At 37.3% G+C, this 16477-nt stretch overlaps 1 protein-coding gene across 7 annotated transcripts; it reads right to left on the bottom strand.

The window, feature by feature from the left end:
- Positions 1–167: 167 nt before the first annotated feature.
- regucalcin lies at positions 168–16250 on the bottom strand. Of its 7 annotated transcripts, none has more exons than XM_069501913.1 (6): positions 11496–11633; positions 4664–4820; positions 3476–3682; positions 2626–2841; positions 1800–1912; positions 168–424 (listed from the first exon to the last, which is right to left on the bottom strand). In XM_069501913.1, the coding sequence occupies exons 2-6, from the start codon at positions 4818–4820 to the stop codon at positions 188–190; spliced, it is 930 nt and encodes a 309-aa protein (XP_069358014.1). In that variant the 5' UTR covers positions 11496–11633; the 3' UTR covers positions 168–187. The 7 variants fall into 7 exon arrangements, 4 of the variants coding, with proteins under 4 accessions (XP_069358014.1, XP_034829232.1, XP_069358015.1 ...); XM_034973341.2 differs by lacking the exon at positions 11496–11633 and adding an exon at positions 9705–9830; XM_069501914.1 differs by lacking the exon at positions 11496–11633 and adding an exon at positions 7199–7412.
- Between the last annotated feature and the right edge of the window lie 227 nt (positions 16251–16477).

The raw sequence follows: 16477 nt of genomic DNA, 5'->3' as shown, positions 1-16477 counted from the left end.
GTAATGTCTGACCTAGGTCAAGACGTGAGTACAGGCCTCGAGGCATGGCCTCCTTGCCCAGGTGTCTGATATTTAGGTAGTTTGCCTAAAATTAGTACCACAATTTTATACAAGATGGCGCTGTTTGTTTTTACCTCGCGCTCTGAAGTCAGCATTAAATAAAAAACTTTTTCTTTTCATTTTATATTTATTTATCCTTGAGTTGAAGTGTGACGCAGTGGTTGCGGTGTCCGCGGACGCCGAGCCCCGTGACCCGGAAGGTGGCTCCGGCGGGCGGGAGCTGCTCACAGCCGCGATTCATAGCCGCGGTCGTCACGTACAGTGTGTCCAGGGCTTCGCCCCCCCACGTGCAGGACGTGGTCTGCAGCGCCGGGGTGGGCAACTTCTGGAGCAGTTTGCCTTTGCGAGGGTCGATCTTCAGTACCTGGAAATTAATAAGTCCGCGTATTCATCATGATTGCAGTCCCACTACTGGCTTACACCCTTCTCAATATTTCATTATGAACAACCAAACAAACTTTAGTTTCCTTCAATCATAACAGATGGCGCCACTAGTACTTTACATCGCGTGGCCATTTTTATCAATGATAAGTAAAACCTGTTTTTTTATTGTTACAAGTTAGGCCTTCACAGTTTTATTAAACCTATCCCTTATCGGTTTCTACGCCACATCGTACCGGAACGCTAAACCGCTGGCGGCATGGCGACGGTAGGGTGGTGACTAGCCACGGCCGAAGCACCCCACCAGATCAGACAGAGTTCGGTACATTAATTGTTATGTCTACGAATGCGGAGCGCAATGTCTCGAAGAAATAAGCGCAATGTCTGAAAGAAATAAATCGAATTCAATTGCATTCGATTTTCGATTCGTTCGTCTCAGACCCGGGCAGTAACTAATTGAACAATCGAAGACAATCGATTGTTGTTCGATTGTTATCGATTTATTCGAATGTCGATTAATTCGAATTACTCGATTGATATTCGAATGAATCGCCCGTTGAAAAAAAAGACTGAAACGCAAGTGAACGAATGTCTATTGTCTATTTTAAAAAAATGTTTTTATTTCGACCAACAGGGATCATATTGTTGTTAGTAATTACACGAAACTTAAGCCTATTTGTTAGTAAAACATCTATAACTATTTAAATTAGGACAGGATCGATTTGACTTGGGTATAGGAAAGGGTAATATCCATAGCAACGTTTATTCAGGTATCTTAGGAAGGCCTTTTGTACTTTTTCTAATATAAGCCCGTACTTTGCCTCGTACGGATGCCAGACACAGGTGCTTGTTTCGAGCTTGCTTCGGACTAAGGCGTAATATAGTAATCGTATTACCAAAGGACTATGGAACTCCCGAGAGTTGCGTAGTACAAATCCTAATCTTCGAAATGAGTCAGCTGCTACGGTGTTAATATGGTCATGGAAGGTAAATTTTTTATCAAAAATTACACCTAGGTCTTTCACGTTCTGTACTCTGGGAATAGGGATTCCATCCATTTTATATTCATGTATCAAAGGATACCGAACTTTACCTAAGGTCATAACTGAACATTTGTCATAACATCATACAACAGTGATTCAGGTACTGGCAGTCGTTCCTATCAGAAAATACCTTCAGGAGGCCGTTGGGGCTTGCGTAGAGTCCGGCTCTACGCAACAAGGATGTGCGCCGCGCCCGCATACTAGTATAGAAACAGTCTACATGCGCCTCGGCGAACATCCCTGACGCGCTGCAGAATCCGGGCAGCCCCATCAGCATCCTGAATAGTTAGTAGGTACCCTATAGGTTATAGGTACCTGTGATCCGTCAAAGTTGGCCACCCACAGGTTCCCGTCGGTGTCGATGGTCATCCCGTCCGCGATGCCTTCCAAGCCGTGATCCTTGTAGCGGAACACTATACGAGGATTCGCTGGAAACAAATACAAAATAATCATTTTTAGGGTTCCGTACCTCAAAAGGAACCCTTATAGGATCACTTGGTTTTCTGGCTGCCTCTCTGTCCAATAGGGTTCGCTGCAAACAAATATACTCAGTGGGTGTTAACCATTTTGAGTCACCAACCAATCACAAACATGTTTTCAAAAACATTCTAAATTCAATTAGAAAACATTGCTTAGTGTTTGTGATTGGTTGGTGGCTCCAAATGGTCAGAGCCCACTGAGATTTTTGTCTCTTTCATTTGTATGGGATAACATAACAGACCTAGAATCATGAAATTTGGTCTTATAGCAGACATAAGGGGGAAAATCTGAAAATCGTCAATTTGTGGTTACATCACACAAAAAAATTAAATTGTGGTCATTAAGTAATAATTAGTGTTTTGAATTTTCAAAGTAAGATAACTATATCAAGTGGGGTACCATATGAAAGATCTTCACCTGTGCATTCTAAAACAGATTTTATTTATTTTTATGCATCATAGTTTTTAAATAATCGTGCAAAATGTCGAAAAAAATACGACTGTAGTACGGAACCCTCGTTGCGCGAGCCTGACTAGCACTTGGCCGGTTTTATTTTTATTTTTCGTTGGGCGATTTATTCGAATATCCATTGAATAATTCGATGTTCGATAACAATTGAACAATCGATTGTTTTCGATCGATTTTTACGCATTATACTCACATATATCGCCTGTTTCGATGTCGTAGTCGTACCGTCGTATCGCGTACTCAAAGGAGTCCGCGTAGTAGAACGCCTGTTCGTCCACGCTCCAGCACAGGCCGTTAGAGATGTCCACGTCTGAGACCACGCGGTGGAGTGAGCCGTCATGGTCGAGGCGGTATAGGGAACCCTTTTTGAGGTGGAATTTACCGGGTTCGTATTCGTGGCCCATTGTACCTGGAAGAAATTTTCGGACTCCGATTTTATTGCGATTGTGGCTAGATTGATTAATGGGCACGCAAGCGCAGCAAGCTACAAGTTTTTTTTAAGATTTCACTAGAGCTATTATTTGCAAAACATATCAATGAATTGTGTCAGCAAAGCCAATGCTAGATTTTTAAACAATAAATACAATAAATATAATTAGTTACTAATCATAATAATGCAAATATTATGTAGTCAGAAAACTAATTTTGTTGTTTCGTTTCATACGAAACAAGCTCACAGCTATAGTTTTAAGTTATTTTTTTTTATTTCTTTTAATATTTAATTTTCAAAATTAGTTACATATTTAATTATCACTCCCATTTCATTTTAATAAAAAATTGATATTTTGAATAAATGTCTTTTTGATTGTCCATTGTTGAAAACGTAACATAATTTGTTGTAATGATGATAATTTAATTACGTAAACTACGACTACAGCTACGAGGGTTTCAAACGCGCCCTGGTCTGAGAAGAGCCCACAAAAAACTCAGCCAGGTATATCACCATTTCACAATATCACTCAAAACTTATTTAAACTATCAAAGCTGTTAAAGCAATTCATTCCCAGACTTTGACTTTGACTTTAAGTCAAATGAACAATTACCAACAAACAGTCTCCCCCGCGGATCAGCCTTAGCATCGTTGATCCTATTCTGTGGTGAGTGTGCGTCCAGCCGCGCCACAGTCCTCTCCACCTTCGCCTCCCCCTCCCCCTCCCCGTCCCACACAACCACCACCACGTCCAGTTTCAGCCCCACCACGAAGCGATCCGTGGTCCCTTCTAGCGGGATGATGAAACCCGGCATGTCCGCTGAAACATTCACTTCGAACTTCGTATCGCCTAACAGTCGATTCTTTTTCAGGCAATTTTTTAAATTTTTCTCTCCGTAAGAACCATCTTCGTACTTCAAGGAATATTATAAAAAAAGAATTAGCGAAATCGGTTCAGCTGTTCTCCAGATTTGCGATCAGCAACACATTTAGCGATTCATTTTAATATACATATAGAGATTCAGTCATAGTAAAAGGAACAGGAAAACAACATCAATCAACAAATTCAGAGCCTCAATAGCTCAACAGGTAAAGGAGTGGACTGAAAACCGAAAGGTCGACGGTTCAAACCCCGCCCGTTGCACTATTGTCGTACCTACACCTAGCACAAGCTTGACGCTTAGTTGGAGAGGAAAGGGGAATATTAGTCATTCAACATGGCTAAATACGTTCGTAAATAAGTACGGTACGCGGCAGAAAGTAATGTACACTGACCTTTAGAAGGAGATAGCAATTTGTAGAGCGTTGTCTCTGTCGTTGAAACCAACACGCGGCAGAAAGTAATGTAAGCGCATCGACCTTTAGAAGGAGATAGCAGATTTTTAGAGCGTTCTCTTTGTCGTTGAGACCGACAAAACGTTATAAACGTTATATAGGTATGAGTGACAGAGACAACGCTCTCTGCAAAGCCGAAATGTCGAGGTACCTACATAGCTTTCTGCCGGGTACTGTATAATGGTCTCAACGCACTTGACGCACACGCAGCGCAGCGGGAATGCGTTCGGACCTTAAGATTTTACATCCCACCAACGTTGATAGAATTCGACTGTCGAAATAATTTAGCATCGAAGTATATTATGGAATAGAATAGAATATATTTTTATTCAAGTAAACTTTTGCAAGTATGTACTTTTGAATCGTCAAAATCATCTACCACTGGTTCGGAATGCCTTTCCTACCGAGAAGAACCAGCAAGAAACTCGACGGTTGCTCTTTTCAAAGATTTGATATTGCCACTCACCCAGCTTGGCGCTAGTGTGCTTGCCGGAGACGGGGTCGTACTTGTGTATGGACTTGTCGAAGATGCTGACGAAGAACAAGGCGCGGTGGTGGTGCGACCAGTGCGGGCCCTCGCCCAGCCACACCGGCGCTGTCACGGGACTCACCTCCACGGGCATCTGCCCACAAAAGATACACACTCTTGTAAAAAAAACCGGCCAAGTACGAGTCAGACTCGCGCACTGAGGGTTCCGTACTACAATCGTATTTTATAAACATTTTGCACGATAAATCAAAAACTATTATGCCTAAAACAAATAAAAATCTGTTTTAGAATGTACAGGTAAAGCCCTTTCATATGATACCCCACTTGATATAGCAATCTTACTTTGAAAGTCGAAAATAGCAATATTTGTTCATGAACACATTTAAATTTTTTTCTTGTGATGTAACCACAAATTCACGGTTTTCAGATTTTTCCCCTAATGTCTGCTATAAGACCTACCTACCTGCTAAATTTCATGATTCTAGGTCAACGGGAAGTACCCTGTAGGTTTCTTGACAGACAGACAACAAAGTGATCCTATAAGGGTTATTTTTTTCCTTTTGAGGTACAGAACCCTAAAAATTGTATATAGTCCGCGACAGGTTAAGATGGCAATCGGGGTATGAGGCGGGGGACGCCCTGCACACCCGCGCTTTCCCGTACCGGGTTAACCTGGTAATGATGGAAACGGGCTAGCGTAGATATGGTGTGATAGTTTTTATTAAACACACACATATCAATTTTGTCTACACGGCATCGTCACACGAGTAGATATCTGTGGCACCGTACCGGAACGTTAAATCCTTTGGCGGCACGGCTTTGCAGGAACGGTGGTAACTAGCCTCCCACCAGACTAATTGAACTGCCAAAACATCTATTCGACAGGTAAAGATTATTTAGCGGTCGTGAAACAGGCAAGTCTAGTAACAGTGACGCGTTCCTTACCATGTCTTTCTAATAATAACTAGGTTTTTAACGCACTAAAAACAACACTTAAAAACTAACTACATTTTCTTACCACTTCACAATATACTCGCACGGCAGTAGGTAAATAACTAAACGTTTAGTTCTTATGAAAGCGACTGACTGAGCACATGGCGTTCACTGGTTAATGACTGAATGACGTCACTATGTCATTTCGCGGATACCACCTACTAGATACGTAATCTCTACACTCAAATTAGTGAGTCGTAAAATAAAGGTGATTTCAGACGGTTCATTATTCGAAGGGAGCCGTCCTATCCGCACTTGGCCAGCGTGGTAGACTATTGCCAAAGCCTTCTCATTCTAGGAGGAGAACCGTAGTCTGTAGTCAGGCAGCTTTGGGACGATGACTCGAAGGGTGGAAACGGGACTATTACTAAGCCTCCGCTCGCGCTGTCCGTCCGTCCGTCTGTCTGGCTATTGTATTCTTTATTATTATTATTTTGATACAAGTTAGCCTTTGGCAAGTTTGGCTGCAATTTCACAGGAAATGTGTACTAACTTAACGGTGAAAACTTTACTGGCCCATGTAATAATCTCGTGAATTAACTTTGGTTTTATGGTATACTGTATGTTTTCTTCTCTATCTCTACATAGTATAAAATAAAGTCGCTTCCCGCGTCTGTATGTATGTATGAACGCGTAGATCTTTTAAACTACGCAACGGATTTTAATGCGGTTTTCACCAATAGATAGAGTGATTCAAGAGGAAGGTTTATAGCTATAGTTTAATTCTCAAAAAAATCCTCTCATTTGAGAGTTTCCGAGGCCATTAATGACACCACATTTACGTTGCACCCATGCGAAGCCAGGGCGGGTCGCTAGTTCTGTAATAAAAAAAACTTCAAAAACGTAAACTCGAACACGACTCTGATTCACCCATTACGAATGAAAGCTTATTTTCTTCGAAAAACTTTCTTTTTTTAGACCGTAATACAAAAAATACATATATACCTACGTAATGTTACCTACGGGTTTCCTTCAATAATGCTACACATAACGTTTCAAAACTAATTTATTTGTCATATGCACTTATTAATTTATCTAAATTCCTAACCATCTGAACTAGGTTTATTGTATTTTTATTTTTGTTTATTTGAAAGTAAGCGTAATTACATAATTACTATTTAAATCTAAATCTAGGTTTAACAGAAGGCCACAAGAGATTAGGTAGGTACTTAAAATTATAATGAAAACTATTTAAACATTTAGAATAAATTAAGATAAATTAATTAATTTAGATTAAGAATAAATGTATATACAATAATAAATATAATGTATAATGTATACACAACAAGCACTTAGGCTAAAGCTTATCCTAGGTTTTAGGCGCCAGGAGAGTTGTTGCTTTAATGTTTGGATTCTTAGAACTCTGCCAAAACCAGACCTCGGCTAGCTGTATTCAGGGTTTGTAAAGGTCAGGGTCCAAGGGCATTCCTTTAAGCTACGACAATCGAGAAATCGACATTTAAAAACCAATAAAGCTAAAGCGATGCCTAGCTTAAAATTAATAATTGTGCAACTCACCCCTTCTGGAATTTTATGCAAAACACATTATTTGCTAATCGCTGATTAATAAAGATTTCTATAAATCAAAATATATCCAAAACTATTACACACTAGCTGCCCCGGCGAACTTCGTACCGCCTAACAGTCGATTCTTTAATATATTTTTTAATACTTTCTCTCCGCAAGAACCATCCTCGTACTTCAAGGAATATTATGAAAAAAGAATTAGCGAAATCGGTTCAGCTGTTCTCGAGATTTGCGATCAGCAACACATTCAGCGATTCGTTTTTATATATAGAGAAGATATCTCGTCACATGCGCATTACGGTCCGTAGTGCCGTAATGGCCGACCGTGACCTTGAAATTTCACTGTTTTATACATACAATAAATTACAAAATACTAATTGGATGATTTCGTCAGGATTCGAACTGGTATCGCGATATACTCATACATTTTATACTCAACAACTATAGGTATAAATCGTAACTTCCTAATTCGTTAGGTATAGTATATAGTACCTAATCTAGGTACATTAGCTTATGATCGCGACTTCGTCCGCGTGGACTACACAAATTTCAAAGCCCTATTTCACCCCCTTAGGGGTTCAATTTTCAAAAATCCTCTCTTAGCGGATGCCTACGTCATAATAGCTATCTGCATGCTAAATTTCAGCCCGATCCGTTCAGTAGTTTGAGCTGTGCGTTGATAGATCAGTCAGTCAGTCAATCCTTTTATATATTTAGATAATATAACCCAAAAACAAAAACAAAAGTTCCTGAAGTGGGGTTTAGATACTCTCTGAAAATTCAGAATGCTCAATCGAATTGAAAAACTCAGTACTAGCTACAACCCACCTTGGGAGGTTTGCGCGCTTAAACAAACAAATAATCACACAAACTACAGCATTTTATTTGTAGGTCTCTACTAAACTTTATGCCATCGACCTTCGAACTAGGTAAGACTGATTTATATTATTTATAGCTAAAATATTCGCGAAGGTGACGCAAGCGGCAATCTCGAGGTCAATCCGGTTAGTACGAGTTTATGTCCCTCGACAGCGATGATGGATTTCGAGCTTCGAAACATTATCTTCTTCTTCCTTACCTTATCCCACGCTACGCGGGGTCGGAACAACAAGTCTTCTTTTTCCACTCACTTCTGTCATTCGTCAAAGTACTATCCATCCCTTTTTCACGCAATCCATCCACCTTTACTTTGGTCGTCTTCTCCTCTTTTTTACTTCCACATACATGCTTTACATTCTTCTAATCTAGTGACATGGCTTTCATCCCTCCGCATTATCTGCCTATACCACGCCAGCCTATTACCCTTCATCTTTTCTACCACTGGCGCTACTTTTAGACTTCCCCTTATTGTATATTCATTCTTTATCTTATCCATCACATCACACATCTCAACATTCGCATTTCAGTCGCAAGTACTCGTCTTTCATCCGTCCCTTTTACCTTCGAAACACTATGTTAGAGAAAAATGTTACCTTAAGTACATTGTTTTAAAGTCGGTTAGTTATTGAGTCTTATCGATCCATAGGCTGTTCTTCAACGAAAAACGTGAGGGGCATGCAATGGATAAGTAATAGGCTAATCGTACACACTTCGGTGTATGTTTTGGTACGAATTTGACTCGTGCTCGTCGAATTCGTACGAAAACGCATCAAAGTACTGCCGTTAAGATACCTATGTATCATTTGCAGAGGAATAAAACTTATGACTTGGATGGACTTGGAGGTGTCAATCATGCATCAATCATGCATCAATCATATCCACATACCATACCTATTGCGTGCGCTCAGTAACCTATACTCATACAAGTACGTTGAACTTGTCATTATCGACCAGTGGCCCTACCGCGGCTGTTTGACAGCTACAATGTCACGATCGCAATCATCTCTGATTGGTTAATGCTCGCTCACTATTGGCCACAATGCATTGTTGCAACAAGAATCGCACAAATTCGGCCAATCAGATCAATTGAGATTGTAATAATGATTGATGCAGGTTTTAGACAATCGCCCTACTGTTTTTAAAGTAACATGATTTTCGCCATTTTGGCTTTAGTTAGTTAGGCCTAAGGCATATTTTTGTAATTTTTATTCTGTAAGCGGTTCTATCACTATCACTACCCCTATTATAAATGCGAAAGAGTGTTTGTTTGTTGGTTTGTCCTTCAATCACGTCGCAACGGAGCAACTGATCGACGTGATTTTTTGCATGGGTAATGGGTATAGCTATTTGCTGGATAGAGACATAGGCTACTTTTTATCCCGGAAAATTAAAGGATTCCCACGGGATTTATAAAAAAAAACTAAATCCACGCGGACGAAGTCGCGGGCATCATCTAGTAAATTAATAAACACCTAAACTTTTCCCGAGAATCTGTCTATCTATTACTGAAAACTTAATAAATATCTCTATAGTAGTTTCTGGCATTAGTACGTACCTACATACAGACCAATGTGGCGGAGGAACTTTATAATATGTAGTGAATAGTGATATTTCTTACCTAGGAACTATTTATTATTTTCTAACACAAACAACAACACTTCCTCAGTCCACACTATGTTAGACAACACTAAATTACATATAGGAGTGTGTTACATATATAATAATTTTGCTATATCTAATCGCATCTTGATTTCTGCAGATTACGTTTATATGACACTTTAGATAATTTGCCTGACTTATATTTTATCACTAGCTTTTGACTGCGACTTCATCCGCGTGGATTTATGTTTTTAAAAACCCGTGGGAACTGTTTGATTTTCCGGGATAAAAAGTAACCTATGTCACTCTCCAGGTCTTTAACTATACCCATGCAAAAAATCAAGTCGATTGGTTGCTCCGTTGCGATGTGATTAAAGGACAAACCAACAAACAAACACACTTTCACACTTATAATATGGGTACTAATAGCACGCGTGGATAATGTACCTTTTTTTAAATGAAAAAATTTTACAGAATCGGATAATTTTAAGAATTAATTTTGAGAATTTTTTGACAGGATTCAGAAAACACATAATTTTTTTGACTCGTTTAATATCTTATGGCAACCTAGGGGTCTTCCAACGCTGCGCTTTCCGGCGTGAGGTCGTCATTCTAGTACATTGGGACCCAAGCGTCTATCGGTTATTCGAACTATGTGCCCTGCCCATTGCCACTTCACCTTTGCAACCCGTTGAGCAGTTTCACCAAATGTTAACCAAAAGATATCTTATCAATACCCATATGTGAAAGTGTGTTTGTTTGTTGGTTTATTGATTTATCGGTTTGTCCTTCAATCACGTCGCAACGGAGCAACGGATTGACGTGATGTTTTTTACATGGTTATAGTCAAAGACCTGGAGTTCCTACGAGATATTTAAAGAAACTAAATATACGAAGTCGCAGGCATCAGCTAGTATCGACATAGTTGTCAGAAGAAATCTTGAAGTTGAAGGATATGATTTCTGATAATGCACTTATACTGATAAATACATAGTTCGTTCTTTATTCAAGTAATACGACTGAAAGATAAGATAAATGCATCTCTACTAATCTTTTAAGATACTAATCCTACTGTAACACCATAGAAATCGATGGATTAAGAGAATAATAGAATGGTTTTATAATTATGTTTATTATAATTATTACGTTTACAACTCGGTAATTATTTGCTTTATCAGTTTTCCAAGACTTAAAGCTATTTTATTTTATATTTAAAATAAACTTTATATACATTTAACACAACCGATAGACGTTGGGGTCCCAAGGTGCTGGAATGGCGACCTCGTACCGGAAGACACAGCGTTGGAAGACCCCCCACTAGGTGGACGGACGATATCAGACGAGTCGCAGGGAGCCGCTGGATTCAGGAGGCGTAAGAGACCTATGTCCAGCAGTGGACATCTCTTGGTTGATAATGATGATGATGATGATGATATTTAAAATACAGAAAACTAGATTTCTTTGGACACTACACTTACACACGAAGGTTTCCGTACCATCGTAAAGGTACACTTTTTAATTTTTTTTAAATTTTATGGTGACCATTTCGAAATTAATATTATTTATAATGAATTCTATAATAATTTATAGCAGCAATAGAAACACGTAATCTGCGAAAATTTCAACTCTATACATAGTACGTTCATGAGATACAGGCCACTGACAGACAGACAGACAGACGGACAGCGGAGGCTTAGTAGTAGGGTCCCGTTGGCACCCTTCGGGTGCGAAACCGCAACCGCCAAACTTTGAAGAAGGCCAACAATAAATTATGAATGTGAAAATGGTAATATGTATTGATAAAACTCACCAATTATTTTACTAGTTCTCTTCATACAAGTAAATGCATTATGTGTCCATCGCCTAGGTTTAACTTTTAATATTTTTGCTACACGAGATTTCTAAGACTTCCATGCCTTTCCCAAACACACAAACTTTAATCGACTCTCTGAAACAATAAATAAAATATGAAAAAAAAGTACTAACCAAGTACTTACTTATTTTGTATTTCAGGAAAGTCCAAAAGTAATTTATGGGAGTGGGTGGTTATAACCTTTTATAACAAAATTCCGCAATCTATTTTGGACTTGCCTTTACAAAAGTGTAAAAAGTCTATGAAAAGTATGCTCCTGAAAAAAGCATAATATTACACAATTGAAGATTATCTTAGATTATATCTATTTTTATATTTGATTATCTAGAATGACATCCACAAAAAAATTGGTTTACCCCCTCGATTAAGTATTTTACATCATTATGTTTCTTAGACAGATTTTGGAAAAAAATAGTTTACGAAATAATAACCGTCAAAATTGTTATCAACTAGCATGACTAAGGAACTCTACTTAGTGAGTGCGCTGACTGCTAAGAGGCACTTCATCAGTTTTATAAAGTTTTACTTTGATCAGTCTAGTATTTTTTGGGTGTATAGATATAATAGATATTATATAAAATTAAATTAAGATTAGATAAAGAAATAAACTACATAACTTACTCAGAAAAACATAGTATATCTATGCCTTGTATATCAGCAATATCGCTGAAACTTTGCGAAATAAATTCACAATCAATATCATTTATAATCGTCAATTGAAACAGCGTTATTCTCTGATCAATGCTTGTTGTCACCATGAAACCATCGATTAATTTTAGTCCAGTTATTTGGGAACAATGGTATTTATCACTTGACCAACTATCATTGGCTTTCATTGATTTCAAATTACCAGTGATTTCCAATACATTTAAATGTATTGCATTGTCATCACCGCCTGTGGCCAATAAGAACTGTGTTTCATTAATTAGTTTTACATCCATACTGTTTATTCCTGATTTATTCGTCTTAATTTCGAAAAGTTTATCAAAATCTGTGAAGTTATTTTTGATATCCCAAAAAGCTACATTTCCTCTGGTCGTAGCTGTTGCCAATATGTTTTTATTATTTAATTTGAATATATGTGTTTTTAAAATACATGTTTTATGATGCTTAATCTCTTTTATGAATTTAAACTCAACTTTAGATTCATTTTCTAGTTTAAAAACACGCATAATGCCATCAGAACATCCAGCGATTATTAAAAAGTTGCTTTCATCAATTTTTATAATGTCTACATCCATTATTCTAGTTTCTGGGTCAAAATCGATGGAGCAATCTTTCCAATTGCGATTCCCTTTCCTTTCTTTATCGGTACCTTTTATTAAATAATCTAATATTTCTTCTGAATTTATATTATTATCATTTAAAGTTACTATTTTTGCGCAAATCTGTGCTCTACCGCCTGCCGATAGCAAAAGTATTTTGTTTTCTTCCAAAAGCAATAATTTTAATGTTCTAATACTCGACAATTGTTTAAAAACGATTTCGTCACGAAATTTTGTGCCCAGACTTGACGTAGATATTCTTAAAGTCGTGTCTTCACCCCCTGATATATAAAATACAGTTTCTCTATCATTATTAAACACATGAGTTTTTAAACAATTAATTTCTTTTGAATGTGTTCCATTTACAATATTTCTTGATACAATTTTGCTTAGTTGGAAAGTTTCCAAATGTATTTCGGAGTTTTTGAGATAAATAAGTCTAATGAATTCTTCAAAATTATCATTGACTCTTTCAAAATATCGAATCGCATCCCAAGATCTATGTCCCCCACCACAATTCACTTCAAGTATTTTCATATTATTTTTGATATCATATACAACAAAAATTCTTTCTTGAAATCCGCAAATATAACTTTCGTTCTTATCCAAAAACTTTTCTACCCATTGAAAATCTAAATCGCGTGAGTTCATATATTTTATTTCACTAGTCCTTTTATTTATAGAGAAATATTTAATGGTACCATCTCTGCCAGTTGTTATTATTTGATTATTATTAATTTTTAAGCTTGTAGCACCATATCGACCGTGAACTTTGTCAAATGTTTTAAGAGGATGCTTATTGCCTCGTAAATATATATGTATACGACCATTTCTGTCACTCACTACTAGCATTTCTTTATTATCATTTAAAACACTTGAAGTTAACCACCTTTCTTTACTAGGTGGTAGAATAAAGTTTGATAACACTTCAATATCACTTTCTTTTGAAGCTATAACCGTAATTTGTCCATTATCAGAACAAATTACCAAATGTCTGTTACTCGCCCATTGCATAGATAGTATATTACCTAAATTCAATTCTTTACTAATTACATTTTTTATTCCCACATCACCTTTACAATTTTCTATAAATACATCTAGTTTTCCCGTCATATCAACAATTGCTATTATTTGTTTACAAGCTGATAAACCAAGTAATTTATATGTGGACTTATGATTTAAATTATGTATTTCATTCGTTTTAGATTTTAAATCATAGTAAATCAAGTCATTATCGTTTAGAATAACTATGTTGCCTCTAGCTGTGAATTCAACTTTTTTAATTGAACTTATATCTATATTAATAAAGTCACTATTACAATATTCAGTTAATAGTGACATTGGATGTAGTATGACACCACTGTCACCTCCACCAGTCACTAAATACTTGTCATTTGCGTCTAAAGACCATATACAAGCATTTTGATGTGACACCAATTTCCTAAGTAACTTCCCTTCAAGATTCCAAAAGCATATACCAGAATCTTCGCCTGTAGAAATGATATAATCACTAGTAATACCATTTCGCATGACTCTAGCAGTATGGCCGTATAATTCGTGAGTGCAAACAATATCTGCCTTTTGCCAGTAGTGTTTGGATGTATATTCAAAGTTCGGTGGACTTTTAATGCCCCAAATTCGCAATGATCTATCATCGGAAGTAGTTACTATTATGCCTTTAACTGGGTCACAGCTGATAGAGAATATCACACCCTGAAACAAACAAAAAATATGTTTAGCTAACACAAAAACCAATCAAGTGTGCCGAAAAAAAATATTATGCACAAAAATAAATAAAAAACAGTTTTAGAATGTACAGGTAAAGCCCTTTCATATGATACCCCACTTGATATAGCGATCTTACTTTTAAAATAGAAAATACTGATTCATGATCACTTAATTTCTATTCACTATGGTAAAAATATTGATAGTGTAAAATAATCTAAATATATAAAAGGAAAAGGTGACTGACTGACTGACTGACTGACTGACTGATCTATCAACGCACAGCTCAAACTACTGGACGGATCGGGCTGAAATTTGGCATGCAGATAGCTATTATGACGTAGGCATCCGCTAAGAAAGGATTTTTGAAAATTCAACTCCTAAAGGGGTGAAATAGGGGTTTGAAATTTGTGTAGTCCACGCGGACGAAGTCGCGAGCATAAGCTAGTCTAAATATATAAAAGGAAAAGGTGACTGACTGACTGACTGATCTATCAATGCACAGCTCAAACTACTGGACGGATCGGGCTGAAATTTGGCATGCAGATAGCTATTATTATGTAGGCATTCGCTAAGAAAGGATTTCTGAAAATTCAACCCCTAAGGGGGTGAAATAGGGGTTTGAAATTTGTGTAGCCCACGCGGACCAAGTCGCGAGCATAAGCTAGTTTAACACATAAAATTCACTGTTAATTTAAATGCATAAAGAATTTTAAAAAAGCACTTCTATTAAAAATAAGTAAATAAACTAGAAAACTAAAACTATAAATCATAAACTATTATTACCTTGTGACCTTTCAAATGTTGTAGTGGCTGGTCATCTCCACACCACTGTACAATGACCTCAGAGAACACAGTGCCACTGAACACCAAGAGCTCATCTTGTAATGGTAACAGTAAGCCACTGTATAGTATGGAGTTATCTGGACTTGCATATTGTTTCTCTAATAACTTGTTTTCAGTGTTCCAAATCTGAAAATGAATGCAATATTGATTTTCTTGGGAGAGAAAGGTTTTGGAGACCATGCTCTGTAGTGAGCCGGCGATGGGTTGATCACGATAATGAAATTTCAGTGTTTGAGGGTTATGTTAGATTATGTGGTCTAAGCCACTTCTTATACCTGTACTACATTGTGGGCTGTCAGGAAAGCAACTTTGCTTTTAGCTATCCAAACACCTGAATGTAACCAGTCGTCACAAACTGTGGCCTCCATATTATGTTTAATAACTAAGTCTTCATCTGTTTCCATCGGTCCATCTTTTATTATCAATTTTGTGAACTGTTTACCTCCAAAAATAAGAAATTTTGAGTTCAAACTGGATGGTACAATACCATATATTTTCTGACCTCTTAGTGCCGGTATTTTCTGAACCAATTTACCAGAATCTCTTTTATACACTTCTATGTTACTACCTATGCCTATAAAGAAATAGAAACCACCTAATTAAATAAATTTGAAAAAAAAATTTACACAACAAAAAGTTCTTAAAAGTACATTATTAACCTGCGATAATCAAAGATTGATACAGCTTTACAGCTGTCACATCTGTGTGTGTTATTAAAGACATTATACTTTTATCTAATTTAATTAGTAGATTTATTTTATGTAGTATAAATAACATAAAATTAAAAATTATTTAAACAAAATCCACCACATCACATCTGTCATCTACCGCAACTCCACCGCACGACCCACGTTACTTTGACTTTGACATTAGATTGACAATCTAACATGTCAGTGATGACACTGACATTAAACCATTCAAGTTGGATTCGGCAGTAAAGGAGGTTGTGAAGCAGCAGTTCATTCGGCTCGTACTTTCTTAACGAATGGCGAGGTTGAGGTACTGCTGAAAGTAGATGTAAAGAATGCTTTTAATTCTTTGGACAGGGCAACTTTGCTGACAGAAGTCTCAACGCAACTTCCT

The sequence above is a fragment of the Maniola hyperantus genome, chromosome 11 (assembly GCF_902806685.2).
Source record: "Maniola hyperantus chromosome 11, iAphHyp1.2, whole genome shotgun sequence".
Taxonomy (NCBI): Eukaryota; Metazoa; Arthropoda; class Insecta; order Lepidoptera; family Nymphalidae; genus Maniola; species Maniola hyperantus.
The sequence above is the reverse complement of the archived record's forward strand: the minus strand, read 5'-3'. Positions and strand labels throughout refer to the sequence as shown.

Coding starts and splice junctions, on each gene's coding strand:
- regucalcin (XM_069501912.1), bottom strand. Junction 3,683..4,663: donor GCACACTAGCGCCAAGCTGG/GTGAGTGGCAAT, acceptor TGAATGTTTCAG/CGGACATGCCGGGTTTCATC. Junction 1,913..2,625: donor CATCGAAACAGGCGATATAT/GTGAGTATAATG, acceptor ATTTGTTTCCAG/CGAATCCTCGTATAGTGTTC.